This window comes from Bufo bufo, chromosome 2 (assembly GCF_905171765.1).
Source record: "Bufo bufo chromosome 2, aBufBuf1.1, whole genome shotgun sequence".
In the NCBI taxonomy this organism is placed as follows: Eukaryota; Metazoa; Chordata; class Amphibia; order Anura; family Bufonidae; genus Bufo; species Bufo bufo.
The window spans coordinates 228,400,047-228,414,230 of record NC_053390.1 but is presented as its reverse complement, the minus strand read 5'-3'; the positions used below and the strand labels follow the sequence as shown (position 1 = coordinate 228,414,230).

Sequence of the window (14,184 nt, the reverse complement as noted above, 5' to 3'; positions counted from 1 at the left end):
ATATCCATGAGGGTATTGAATTGCATAACTTTTCCCCTGCTGCTCCTGTTCTGAAGGTTGACAGGTCACCAGCTGATGTCTGCCTTCATTTTCTCTTGACACAGGCAATGTCACTGCTCAACCAATCACTGTCCACAGTGGTGGCCTGCCTCAGCCAACTGTTGGCCAAGAAGACTCTAGGGGTTTTGGAAGTTGATTATTACTTATTATTTTACATAATTCTCAGCTATTTTTGTCAAACAACTCATTCAACTAGAAGTCATCTTAAGTTTTTTGCCTTTTTTACTGCTTTTTCTGTATAGAAAAAATGTAAACTGATTGCAATGATAATGTTATTTTACTGCATGATGAAGTCTGTTATCCAGACTGTCCTTTCTTCTTTTTGGTCTTTATGTGTATCAATTGTGTGTTCAACGTTGAAAATGCTGTAATTCTTGCATTACTATTTGCTAATATTTCATATCAATCTCCTACTATTAACATCATGTCCTCATCTTGTTAAATGCATTGAACCTTGAAATGTTCTTGAGAAATAATCTCTTTATCTTTTTATCTTTTGTTAGAAATCCACTTTTGCAATTTTACAGTTTCATTGTAAATTATTTATGCTTTTTCAACAGTGACAGAAAGCCGTGGGTTATTAGAAAGCATACAAAGGTTTTCTTTGCTTCCGACCTATCTACCAGTGAGCTACACCATCCATCAGAGTGAGCTTTCCTTCTTCCTTAAGGAGGCAAATCAGGACATTATGAGGAATTCCAGTCTGCAGTCTCGAGTTGAATCATTTTTCATTTACAAGGCCAAGAAACAGCCAGTGATGAACGTCACCTATGGACCTTTTTTTATTGAGCAAGAAGTGCCACAGGATTTACTTTTAATTTCTAACTACTTTGGATCTACAGATAAATTTACATTTAACTGGAAGATTAAATCATATATTCTAAAGGACAAAATTTATCGTTCAAAACCTAAAGTTCAAGTTTTATTTTATATTGTAGGTAGAGACTGGGATGATTATAGCACTACTGAAAGACTTCCCTGTGTTAAAGTATTTGCCTTCCGGGAAACAAGAGAAGTGAAGGCCATGTGCAAGCTGACAGGTGACCTGGGATTGTGTGTTGCTGAGCTCGAACTACTTTCAAGCTGGTTTGATCCACCAACAGTGATTGCCGGACATAAAAAGATGTTGGAGCAGCCTAATGGTAGTCCAGTGGAATTGTATTATTCTATTCAGCTAAGTGATGAGAAAGGAAATTGTGTCAAGGAGGACACAAGGAAAAGCCAAACATCTCGCAACTATTTTGATGATGCTGGTCCACCACTGCAGAGAATAGGAAGTGTTTACCTCTATCAAGTCCCCAGCAGCAACTCATCCATTGAAGTGGTAATTGATGGAAATATAGCTATCCGTTCTTTCTCTCGAACTGTAAGAACAGGGGATATTCTATCATACTTTGTTTTTCTTGCTAAAAATTTTACCCAGGCTAAATTCAAATTAAGGTAAGAAAAATGTGATGCATTTTCTTTCAACACATAAGTATAAATGTATGTAAGAGATATAAAGCTTATGTTTGTAACACATAAACTAGGTCATTAGGTGATCCAAAACAGCAATAAAAGTATGATGAAAAAATCCAGTATATTAATATATGAATATATAGCTGAATGTTATCTGTATTGGTATCTTTAACAATTCGTTGTAATTGTAGTGGTGCTACCATTGGTCTACATTTTTGGATAAACAAGACACATGACTTTTGGACACAATTTAAACCCAAGCTAAATTACTTAATTTGTACTGTAGAATCAACTTAAAATATGTTACATACATCTGATTAGGTTGCATGCGCATACTTTTTTGCAAACCCCTTGAGATTAATTAAACTGTCACAGAAATGTCTGAGACAAATCTGCCACATGTGAATATGCTGTAGTTTGTGCATTAGGTGACCATCACACAATTCCCCAACTGTCATATGTAACTGACACCAAGAAATAGGTAGTTGCAAGAGAATAGTCCATTGAAGGTACTATTGTGTTACAAAGGGCAGACCCAACCACCAACTTTGAATCAATACATAAACTATCTAAATTGTTCTTCACTTTCAAGCAAAGATTGACTTGACTCAAGGGAGTGTAACCTATAATGGTCCCAGAATGTATAAGAAGTACTTGAGATAGTGTCTCTTATGCACTAGGAAACAACTGCTTTACCACCCAGAATGTCCAGTAAAAGTATGCAGACAGATGTAAATATGTATTAAATATATAATGGTTATCTGCAGTTAGTGGATTGTTGATCATACAATAAACTGCTTCATTTTTAGAATTTTTTCATGTGTATCACAAATGGCTTATTTTTGTAATATAAGATTCAACTAACCGATAATTATTGATTAGTCATGATTTTTTTTTTTTTTTTTTTTTCCGGGGGTTATATCTTGAACACCTGGTGCTTTATGTATATTCAAATGAAGAAGCCGCACTCAAAAAATCTTCTCAAAAAAGTGATTTATTTACCGAATTAACAACATTTCAGTCCTTGTATAGAACCATTCATAGAGGAACTGAAATAATGATGTTTATTAGGTAAATAAATCACAATTTTAAAATATTTTCAGAGTGCTGCTTCTTTATTTGGATCCGTAAATTGAAGATTTTTGGAAGCCAGCCTTCTGAGGCTTACACTTTATTTTTATTTATGCTTTTTGCTATGCTGTTTCTTTTTTGACTTAGCACATGGTAATTGATAAGCATTGAGTCAAAAGATCTTTAAAAAAGCACTCACTTGGTTTAGTTAGCAAAAAAGGGCCCTCTTCATTACTACATCAATCTGGTAGTGATGGTAGGGATGTGCCACTTGGTCCCTTGTCAGCTCTGCTCAGCTTCTTTCAAAGTCTGAGTGGTCTGCCTATTATAGTCAATAGTCATGTGGCCACCCTGTAAAAAAGCTGAATGGAGATGACAGGACATAAAGAAACACTAGAAGTTCAAACCTGCCTCTCAAATCTAGCAATTGATGGAGGATATAACGGTTATCCTTGTGACATTTCATCAATGTCTATGCTGGGACAACCGTTTTATGGAGAAAATAGTAAAAAAGATATTGAAAAAGTATTCGAAACACAAACGAATGTAATAAGTATAATATACAAATGTTTCAAACTCTGAATACAAATAGACCAAACTAGAAAGCTTTATAACCTGGAAAGCAATTCTAGAGTACCTCTCTACCTCAAAAGTCTAAAATCTTTTGACAAACCAATAAAACCCTTGCTGGACAGAACAATAGAAAACACTGAAGGAAAATTCAGACCAAAGTGAAATTAATATTCTTACTTGTTATTATTCTTTAGAAGATTTCTTTTCCCTGCAGTGTATGCTGTATACATGCTATTCCTGATTGAATGGTATGTGGCTGTTACCATGGAAATAAATAACCTTCAACAATAGTTTTCGATTATTATACAAGCTATAAATCATTTTAGGACTCTTACTCAAAGGTCATGCATCTTCTATAATTCCTCAGCTGTTAACAATTCTGTAGGTAGCCTCAAACCACTCAAAAAGTAAGGCCACGTGCACACAGCAGTGTCGATTGTAGGGAATTTTGCAAAGATTTTGCCTCGTCTACGCACTGAATCTGCACCAAAATCCACATGTGTGGACTTTTTCACAGATTTTGATGTGGATTAGCCCCAGATTCCTGCTTTGAAGATCTGCATAAACAATTAATGTGCTATGGATTTCAAACTGCATGCAAAATCAATTTACATGGAACTTTTTGGCACTGTGTACATGAGATTTTGAAAATATCATCTTAGCTTGTACTGCATTTGTGAATTTTCTGCACAAAAGAGGCACCCTGTGCACGTAGTCTAATACAATCACAAACTGAGCATAGTCCTGAACCCTCATGCAAGTTTAAAGGGGTTTTCCAACTTTTTTTCAGATCCCACAGAGTGGCCTAAACTGTGGTGGTGATCAGATTTACTTGGTCCCTGCCACTGGGTACTGGCTCCATCGCTCCACGGCCATTTCTGAAGCTGCCGGGTGCGCCGGCATTAACATCCTGTTGAAGGGGGGACAAGTGACCATGACAGCCAATCACTGGAGGCTGAAGTCACGTTTCACCCATGCAGCAGACTCAGTGACATGCCGCATGGTTGACTGAGGTCATGTACAATCCTGTCAACAGGATGTTGATGCCTGTGCACCCGGGAGCTGCATAGCTGGCAGTGGGGTGATGGAGCCAGAACCCAGCAGCAGGGACCATGAACCTCGTAAATATATTTTTCAAGATAATTAAAAATCTTGTCTTAATATAAAAAATACATTATATATTCATCCATTTCTCCAGTGCCATTCTCTGCCCACTTCTCTGGTATTCCAGCCGCTGTTTGTATTCTAATATTAGTGGTGACAGGCCTTAATGCACCTGGATTTAGCACCGAATCAGCTGATGGTCACTGGGGATGGTGATTGGCTGCATCGGTCACGTGCCGTATCTAGGCACATGATTGCTGCTGTTTTAAAACAAACAGCAGTGGGAGCATTGTACCAGTGGTGCAGAGCGCAGCGCTGGAGACATTTTTGAGCATATAGTGTTTTTTTTATTATTTTAAGACATTTTAGAGGCTATCCTTGATTTTAAATTATCTTGGACAACCCCTTTAATGTACGGTAGTAAATACATACGCATAAACTACAGTGCAATGTGTTGGTTGCTCTCTTCTATTAAGGAATGAAATGGATTGTATTACATGCATGCTTCTTATTGAATCAAGAGAAAATCATGTGTAAATTGAAACTGCTGGGTGCCACATTTTGTCTGCTGTGATTATATGCTTTTCTGTTTTTCTCTGGACTGAATCAGTGGGATCTGTTTACATGTGTTGCTGGTTCTAGTACAACATCTTGATTATGTCAACGCTGGAAACTGAATTGCAAAGTAAAGGAGCATACATTAGTGCATGCACTCAATATTCTGTATTTTGAAAGCCCACTTCTTTTTAGCCATATTTGTCAGAAAAGGATTTCACCTTCACTCTTCTAGTGATGTTTAATCTTGTATATGGTCAGTGATGGTTCCCATTTTATCATAGATTGGTGAAAGAGAAATTCAATCCTGTACTTTTTGTTAACATTTAGTTGCTCCATTCCTCTATTTATGGTCAAACAACCAGGTTCTAGCTTTAAAGACTATAGTCAGATTCAGAGCCATTGTAGAGATGAGCGAACCAGTCGAGATTTGTTTCGGGTCTGGTTCGCCAAATTTTTGACAGTTTGTTTCGGGCCAAACTGAAGTTGCTCCAGTTGCCCTGAAAGTTGGTATATAATCGCCTCTGGCCTTCTAAGACTCATAATTTTAGAGAATTTATTTTTTATGAATTTTTCCCCTCCCCAAGCTCTGGAACATAATTACAGCAATAGTAAATGATGTCTGAGTGACTCTGACATACATAGCTATGGGTAAACACTACGTTCACAGACAGCATGTTTATATTCCAAAACTTCCGAAAATTGTCCCTTATCAGGGGCAGATGATGGATGTGGAAAAGGTACGGTATGGATATAGTGGCAGGCGGCCATAATAGTGGCGGCATCAAGAGCAGTATGGCATGTAGCATACAAGGCTGTCTATGGATATTAGTAGCAATAGTAGTAGTGATAGTGGGGAGAGATGTTTAGTGTTAATGGTGGTGGCAGTAGGGGATTATCAGCAAGGAGCAGCAGCAGCTGAAAAGGCGACTCCAGCAACAGCCAAATGGTATATTTTGGCAGAAAGGTAGCAGCATGATGGAGACAGGAGCAGCCTTAAGGAAGTTGATGATCAGCAGGTCACAGCAGTGGCATGGTGGCGGGGGTGGCATTATGGAGGCGGCAGCAGCAGCCATACAGAACTTGAATATAAGCAGGTCACAGCAATGGCATGATGGAGGCAGCAGCCACAAGGAACGTTATGGTTGGCAGGTCGCTTTAGTGGCATGAGGAAGGTGGCAGCAGCATCTGTACAGGACGTCATGGTTGGCAGGTCACATTAGTGGCATGATGGAGGCAGCAGCTTCAGCAGCAAAGCAAGTGACGATAAACAGACAGACAGCAGTGGCATGATGCAGTCGGCATCAGCAACAGCCATAAAGAATGTTATGTTAGGCAGGTTGCATTAGTGGCATGATGGCGGCCACAGCATAAGCCGTAAAAAACATGATGGTAGGCAGGTTGCAGCATTGGCATGATGAAGGAGGCAGCAGCATCCATACAGTACATGATGGTAGGCAGACAGACAGCAACAATGGCAACATGGGACACCACCATCAAGGCTAGATCTATTCATCAAACTCATCCAGAGGAGTGTGAAAATCCTCCTGAATCCAGGCTTGGTTCATTTTGTGTGTCACTGCGCTGAAAACCTCCGAGATGACAATGGAGGCTGGTCAAGAAAGAAGAAAGAAAGCATGCTCTGCCAGTTTGAGTCACTGTTCCAGTCTGCCTGCCCAGAAATCCATGGGGTCAGGGAACAGGGTATGCGACAGAGACTGGCCATAGTTTAGGTAAGCCTGAACCCGGACATTGAAGTGGGAGCTGTCGGCTTGCTGACTGGTCTCAGCCTGGCACAGAATGTGGAAAAACTGCTCCATCATGTTGAGGAGACTGAAATGGCTGCTGCTACTGCTGCTGCGGCTTCTGCTGCTTGTGGCGGAGGGAGTGGGGTGATTCTGCGGGGGCTGGAGAGGGGCCTCCCTTTCAGACATGCTGGCGGTAGGCGTCTGTTGCAACAGGCTACATACACAGAGTTTCTTGGTAATAACTTAATTTGTCCTCCTTTTCTGCCAGAATAAACATTCTCCCATTTTGCCTTGGTAGCAAGGGTCTCAAAGCATGGCTATCTAGTTATCATCAGACTGCTTGATGTCAACGATACGTCAGTCACTGCATAAGCAAGTGAGCATATAAAATGCCCCTGTTCTAAGATAAATATGAGAGATGACTTAGTTCATGCCGCAGTTGTCCTGGATGACAAAATTTGTGGCCTCTTCGAAGGGCTTTAGCACCTCACAGGCATCTCAGATAAGCTGCCACTGTCTGACCTCGAAGCAATACATGCTCCCTGCTGCTGAGGCGGTCTGGTGCATGACAAATCGTTCATGGCTTTCCTCTGCTTGTACAGACGCTCGAGCATGTGCAATATTGAATTCCAGTGAATTAGTACAACATGGATTAAGTGGTGTAGCGGCAGGCCATTCTGTCTCTGCAGGTTGAGGAGAGCATTCCTTGCCATATAAGAGTGGCTAAAGTGTTTGGAAAGTCTCCTGGACTTTGCCAGCACCTTGTGCAAGCCAGTGTACTTATTTAGAAAGTGCTGCACCACTAGGTTGATAAGGTGTGCCATGCAGGGAGCATGTGTTACTTCACCCAGGTTCAGGGCAGCCACAATGCTGCACCCATTGTCACTGACCACCTTGCCCAGTTGGAGTTGGCAGGGTGACAGCCAGTGTGATCTTTGCTGCTTGATGTACTTGAGCAACTGCTTGCTGATGTGGCTGTCTCCCAGGCCTATCAGCTCCAACAAGGCATGGCAACGCTTAACCTGACACTTCTGATAGGAAGGACAGGTAGTGTGAGCGGCCCTATGCCCTGCTGCTGTTGAGGGCAGGAATGTGTCCATGGATGAAGTGGATAAGTTCCTGGTGTGGTAGCCAGGCTGACACAATCATGGGGGGGGGGGGGGGCAAAAGGACCTGTGTGCTTCCTCGCCACTGCCAGAAAAAGCATTGATCCAGTTGCCCGTGAAAGACTGTACTGTCCCTGCCTATGAGAGCTGCTCCAGGTGTCCATCGTGGCATGAGCTATGCTCCTCAGTGCAAATTTCAGGGAGCGGCCCATGTGGTCTGCCACATGAGAATACAAGGCAGGAATGGCTTTTTGGGAGAAATAATGCCAGCTAGGATTCTTACAATGAGGCTGAGTGCACACCATTAGCTCCCTAAAAGCAGCTAATTCGACTAAATGGTACAGCAGATACTGCACCGCCAGCAACATGTCTAGGTGGGAATTAAACTTGTATACTCACGTTGCTGGGCATGTAGAGTTGTTTCCTGGCAACGCATTGCTTTATCGATGACTGACAATGGAATAGAGGAAGAGGAGTCTGAACGGGAGAAGTGGAAAGAGATGATCATGATGTGAAAAACACAGTACTGCCCATGGATGCGGCATGGCTGCCGCAAAGGGGAGCGGGAGAATGAGGGAACTCCTGCTGCAGTGGCTGGCTGCCACCTACATTTGTGTTTGCTTGCCTATGTCTTATTTTGCTCTTGCACAAGGCAATGCTTTTGTCCTTTGACAGCGTGGAGAAAAAATGCCAGATGGGAGATACTCATGCAGATGAAGTAGAGGCAGCAGAGCTGGGCTTAGCTCTGGCACGTTTTGGGACTAACACACCCACAACGTCAGTGGTTAGTGTTGAGTGAAGCAATTGTCGGATCCTAGATCCGAAGTTACTTCGGACAAAACTTTGTTTGAATGCTGTATGTAGATTCGGGCTCTAGCAAGACAAAGTCTGTTATCACCGTAGCTTAATTGGACTTCGGTGAATAACTTCAGGATTTGATTTTTAAACTTTAAACCATTTTAAAACCTGGATCCGAAGTTGGCTTCAGTACCGAGGTATCGGTCGGTACCAAAGTCAACTTCGGATGCATGTTTTTAAATGGTTTTAGAGTTTAAAAATAAAATTTATTCAGCGAAGTCTCGCGAGACTTCGGTGATAACTTACTTAATCTCATTTTAATGCTGTACAAAGACGGGTCTCCGTACAGCATTAAAATGAAGTTTGGAGAGAATTGACTTCGCAGTCTTCACCCTCCCTTTCGCTTCTATCAGACTGTGGGATATCATTATTATTATTATTATTTATTTTAAAGCACCATTAATTTCATGGCGCTGTATATCCAGACGCGGTTACAGAAATCTAAAAATACAATAAACAAGAAACTGATAACAGACTGGTACAGAAGGGTAGAGGGTTCTTTCGTCCGCCTCACCTCCTGTTCCCCGACTGTCACAGTCACTGCCCCCAATGCCAATACCGCAGCTACGGGGGCCACTACAACCCCCTCCATCACTGCTTTGCCTGTGGTCTGCAACCTCCATCTCCTCCTCAGGGCAATACAAATGTTAACTGCTATCAAACAAGTCGTCAACAGGGAGTCTCTGTTAACTATCTGCTGTAGGGTGTGGTGGGGTTTACTTGCCACTCTAGGAATGAGCAGTGATGACTGAGAAGCCTCCACTGAAAGCCTTCTTTGGGGCTACAAGTAGGAGGAGTAGGAGGAATGCTGAGACCTCAGGCTCCACGGCATGGTGTCGGACTCTGGGGTCACCTCCATGTCATCCTGCTGTGGCTGAGAGGAAGAGTGAGCCATCCAATCCACAATCTTATCCACTTTCTCCTCAACTATAATGTTGTGCCTTTTGGAAGCCAGCAGGGATGACTGTGACCTACAACTACTATTACGGATAGTTGGTGCTGCTACTACCCACATTCTGACTCTGGGTCTTTTGTTTGGAACCCGTCTATAGCCCAGACATTTATGAGCCTCTCAGATAATGTGCACTACCCTGTGTCTTGGTGTAGTGATCACTTATAAATGCTGCTAGTTTGAATATAATCAACGATTATTAATAAAATAGATTGCTGTCCTATCCTGTGTCTTGTAGTAATCACATATACTGTTGAAACCATAAGTTTACATACACCATATAAAAAGACACATATGCATGTTTTTCTCAATATCTGACATTAAATCAGAATAAACCTTTCTTGTTTTTGGTCAATTCGGATTACCATAATTATTATTATTTGCCAACTGACAGAATAATGAGAGAGAGAATGTTTTAAGGCATTTTTTATTACTTTCTAGAATTTCAAAAGTTTACATACAGTAAGTTTACTATTAGAGATGAGCCAATCGAAGTTGAGAAAGTGGAATTTGATCCGAATTTTAGGAAAAATTTGATTCTCACCGAATCTGAATTTCCTCACTCTTCGTGGTAACGAATCAGATTTTTTCCTAAAATGTCTGCTGCACGTGTAAGGACATGGAGCAAGAAACTCTGGTAACGAGGGATCACCCACAATGCCATGCATGCAACCAATCAGCATCCAGCCAGCCCTGTGATGTCACAGCCCTATAAATAGACTCAGCCATCTTGGATTCAGACATTTTCCAGTGTACTTAGTGCAGGGAGAGACGTCAGCAGGCGCTAGGGACAGTGGTAGAAAAAACTTATTTTGCTGTATAGAAGTTCAGGGAAAGGATAGTGTGGGGTTTCGCGCTGGTAGATAGGGTAAGCGGGCGCAGTACAGAGACAAAATACAAGTTCTTAACTCAAAACGTCAGTGTTTATTCACACTTGAGGGAATTGCACAAAACAGCATGTAACTTTGCATTCTTAATGTTAATTCAACCACAATGGAAAGTTCATATACAACAAGTCACCTTGCTGGCAGTTCTGCCTCCAGTAGTCCACAGCAGGGTTTAGGGGGCCTGTTTCCCCAGCATGCGGCTCTCAGCCCTCCAGCACGGCACAAAGCCTCAGATCCCAAAAGCAGAGACATCTCTGCTGAGCCCAGCTGATTATTTAAGGACAGCCAGGTGCGGCCAAAACCCAGACCGGTATTTGACCTCACCTGGCTGATAACCAGCCCAGCCGCACATGCTGGGAGGAAAATGCCTGCCTTGCCAGACAGAACCCCTCACTGTGTCACAATAGGGAGGAATCATTCCACAGTATTGAAGCAGAACAGGGTTCAGTAGGGGAGGTTACAGCTTGGGTAATAGGAACAATCCTATTACACCTTGATGCACTGAATGAGGATCCAAATTACCATTATACAGCTCTGTAAATCCAGCAAACCGTTCTTGTTATTTGGGTGCAAGTGCTGTTTGATACAGCCATTAAAAGGGTTTATTACAAGGAAATATTTCTACGTCTTATTTGCCCTTGTGCAGTGCAGTTATATGTTCTAAAGCCCTTTTTGGCGTGTATTAGTGGCACAAAAAAAAGTATTTGCCTTTGTGTGGTGAAGTGAGAAAATTACAGCCCTTTTTGGCGTGTATTAATGGCAAAAAATATATATTTGCCGTTCAGCGATGCAGTTACTGTATATGTACTAAAGCCCTTTTTGGCATATATTAGTGGCAAAAAATATATATATTTAGAGTTGAGTGGACCCAAACTTGACCCGAACTTGACCCCGAACCCGAACCCCATTGAAGTCAATGGGGACCCGAACTTTTGGGCACTAAAATGGCTCTAAAATAGTCCTGGAAAGGGCTAGAGGGCTGCAAAAGGCATCAAAATGTGCTTAAGAACATGGCAACTGTTCTGCAAACAAATATGGATAGGGAAATCACTTAAAATAACATAAAATACAGAAAAATTTAAAATAACAATCTGGATCTAGGAGTAGGAGGTTGAGGAGGCGGTGGATGGGTGGATGTGGCGGTGTAGGTTGACGTGGCGGTGTAGGTGGAAGCGGCGGTGAAGGAGGAATAGGTAGCCAGCACTGATTTGTGTTATTTTTTATTTTTAAATTGGGGTATCCCCCAAAATATTGGGACATATAACAAAATAAAACTAAGAATAAGTGCACTTGAGTACAAGAATGGATGGTTGAGGCTGGTATAAATGTCTATTCTGCACAAGGTACGGACAAGTCCTATGGGATCCATGCCTGGTTCATTTTAATAAACGTAAGCTTGTCCACATTGGCTGTGGCCTGTGATAATGCTCTCTGCCATGCTAAACACACGTTCACACTATACACTGGCTGCAGGGGAGGTCAGCACCTCCAAGGCTGACAAAGCTTTTCCACATTTGGGCCATGCTAACCCTGCCTTCTCAGGTGCTGGTGGTGCCCCAGCTGCGTTGGCGACCTCTTCCTCCTCCTCTGCCTTTTCCTTGTGCTTCCACTATGCCCCCACTGTGAGGTGGGAATGCTATCATCAGCGTGCGCTTGTAGTCGTGCATCTTCCGATCAGTAACAGATGTTTTCACTAAATTTAGTTCCCTGTCAGCAATGCAGAGCAGGGGTTCATTCATGGCAAAAGGGGGTACATGTCACCCAGCAATAGAACAGAGGATTTTGAGAGATTTAGGCCCCTGTCACCCAGGCACAGCAGGGGTTCATTCACGGCAAAAGGGGGTTCATGTCACCCAGCAATACAACAGAGGATTTTGAGAGATTTAGGCCCCTGTCACCCAGGCACAGCAGGGGTTCATTCACGGCAAAAGGGGGTTCATGTCACCCAGCAATACAACAGAGGATTTTGAGAGATTTAGGCCCCTGTCACCCAGGCACAGCAGGGGTTCATTCATGGCAAAAGGAGGTTCATGTCACCCAGCAATGCAACAGAGGATTTTGAGAGATTTAGGCCCCTGACACCCAGGCACAGCAGGGGTTTGTATACGCCAAAAATGGTAAAATGTCACCCGACAATTGAAAATAAGAATTTTTTCAATTTAGGGGACTAAAATTGCTCTAAAATGGTCCTTGAAAAGGCTAGAGGGATGTAAAAGGCAGTAAATTGTGCTTAAGAGCATGACAACTGCTTTGCAAACAAATGTGGATAGGGAAATAACCTAAAATGAAATAAAATAACAAATTATTAACCTGCAACTCAGAGAAGGAGGTGGATATGGAGTCGGAGGTTGAGGAGGCGGTGAATGTGTTGTTGTAGGTGGAGGCAGCAATGGAGGAGTAACAGGTAGCCAACAATGTTTTTTTTATTTTTTATTGGGTAGGTAGCCCCCAAAATATTGGGACAAATAAAAAAAAAGAAAACAAAGAATCATTGCACTTGACTTGAGTACAAGAATGTATGTTTGATGGTGGTATAAATGTCTATTCTGCACAAGGTACAGAACAGTCTTGTGGGATCCAAGCCTGGTTCATTTTAATGAACGTGAGCTTGTCCACGTTGGCTGTGGACAGGTGGCTGCGTCTGTCTGTAATGACGCCTCCTGCCGTGCTAAATACACGTTCAGAGAGTACACTGGCTGCAGGGCAGGCGAGCACCTCCAAGGCATACAGGGCAAGCTCTGGCCATGTGGACAATTTGGAGACCCGTAAGTTGAATGGGGCAGAAACATCAGTCAGTACGTGTAGTCGTGTGCACAGGTACTGTTTCACCATGTTGTTCAAATGCTGCCTCCTACTAACACGCTCCATATCAGCAGTTGGGGCCGGTTGTTGCAGCGAGGTGACAAAGCTTTTCCACATGTCGGCCATGCTAACCCTGCCTTCTGAGGTGCTGGCACTGACACAGCTGCGTTGGCGACCTCTTCCTCCTCCCCTGCCTTCGCTTTGTGCTTCCACTTGTCCCCCGGTGTCAGTCGGGAATGCTCTCAGGAGCGCATCAACCAGCGCTGCGCCTGTAGTCGCGCATCTTCCGATCACGCTCCAGTGAGGGAATTAAGGACAGCACATTGTCTTTGTAACGAGGATCCAGCAGGGTGGCCACCCAGCAGTCAGCACACGTTAAAATGTGGGCAACTCTGCAGTCGTTGCGCAGGTACTGCAGCATGTAGTCGCTCATGTGTGCCAGGCTGCGCAGAGGTAAGGACAAGCTGTCCTCTGTGGGAGGCGTATCGTCTGCATCCTCTGTATCCCCCAAGCCACGCACCAGTGATGGGCCCGAGCTGCGTTGGATGCCACCCTGCTGAGAACATGCTTCATCCCCATCATCCTCCTCATCCTCCTCATCCTCCTCCTCCTCGTCCTCCAGTAGTGGGCCCTGGCTGGACAAATTTGTACCTGGCCTCTGCCGTTGCAAAAATCCTCTTTCAGAGCCACTTCTAAAAGACTGGCCTGAAAGTGTTAGAGATGACCCCTCTTCCTCCTCCTCGTCCTGGGCCACATCCTCTTCCACCATCGCCCTAAATGTTTTCTCAGGGAGACATAGAAGTAGTATTGTAACGTTGATAACGGCGTCATCGTTACTGGCCATGTTGGTGGAGTACTCGAAACAGCGCAACAGGGCACACATGTCTCGCATGGAGACTTAGTCATTGGTGGTGAAGTGGTGCTGTTCCGCAGTGCGACTCAACCTTTCGTGCTTCAGCTGAAACTCCACTATGGCCTGCTGCTGCTCGCACAGTCTCTCCAGCATGTGC

The 14,184-nt window shown here is 43.2% G+C and overlaps 1 protein-coding gene across 1 annotated transcript in view; it reads left to right on the top strand.

The window, feature by feature from the left end:
- Positions 1 to 604: 604 nt before the first annotated feature.
- The window catches only part of TMEM132D (transmembrane protein 132D), a gene marked incomplete at its 5' end in the record, with an annotated part of 1,395,909 nt that continues 1,382,329 nt past the window's right edge, over positions 605 to 14,184 (top strand). The window contains one exon of the mRNA XM_040419668.1: positions 605 to 1,500. Coding sequence (XP_040275602.1) covers positions 605 to 1,500 — 896 coding nt within the window. The remainder of the gene's footprint in view (positions 1,501 to 14,184) is intronic.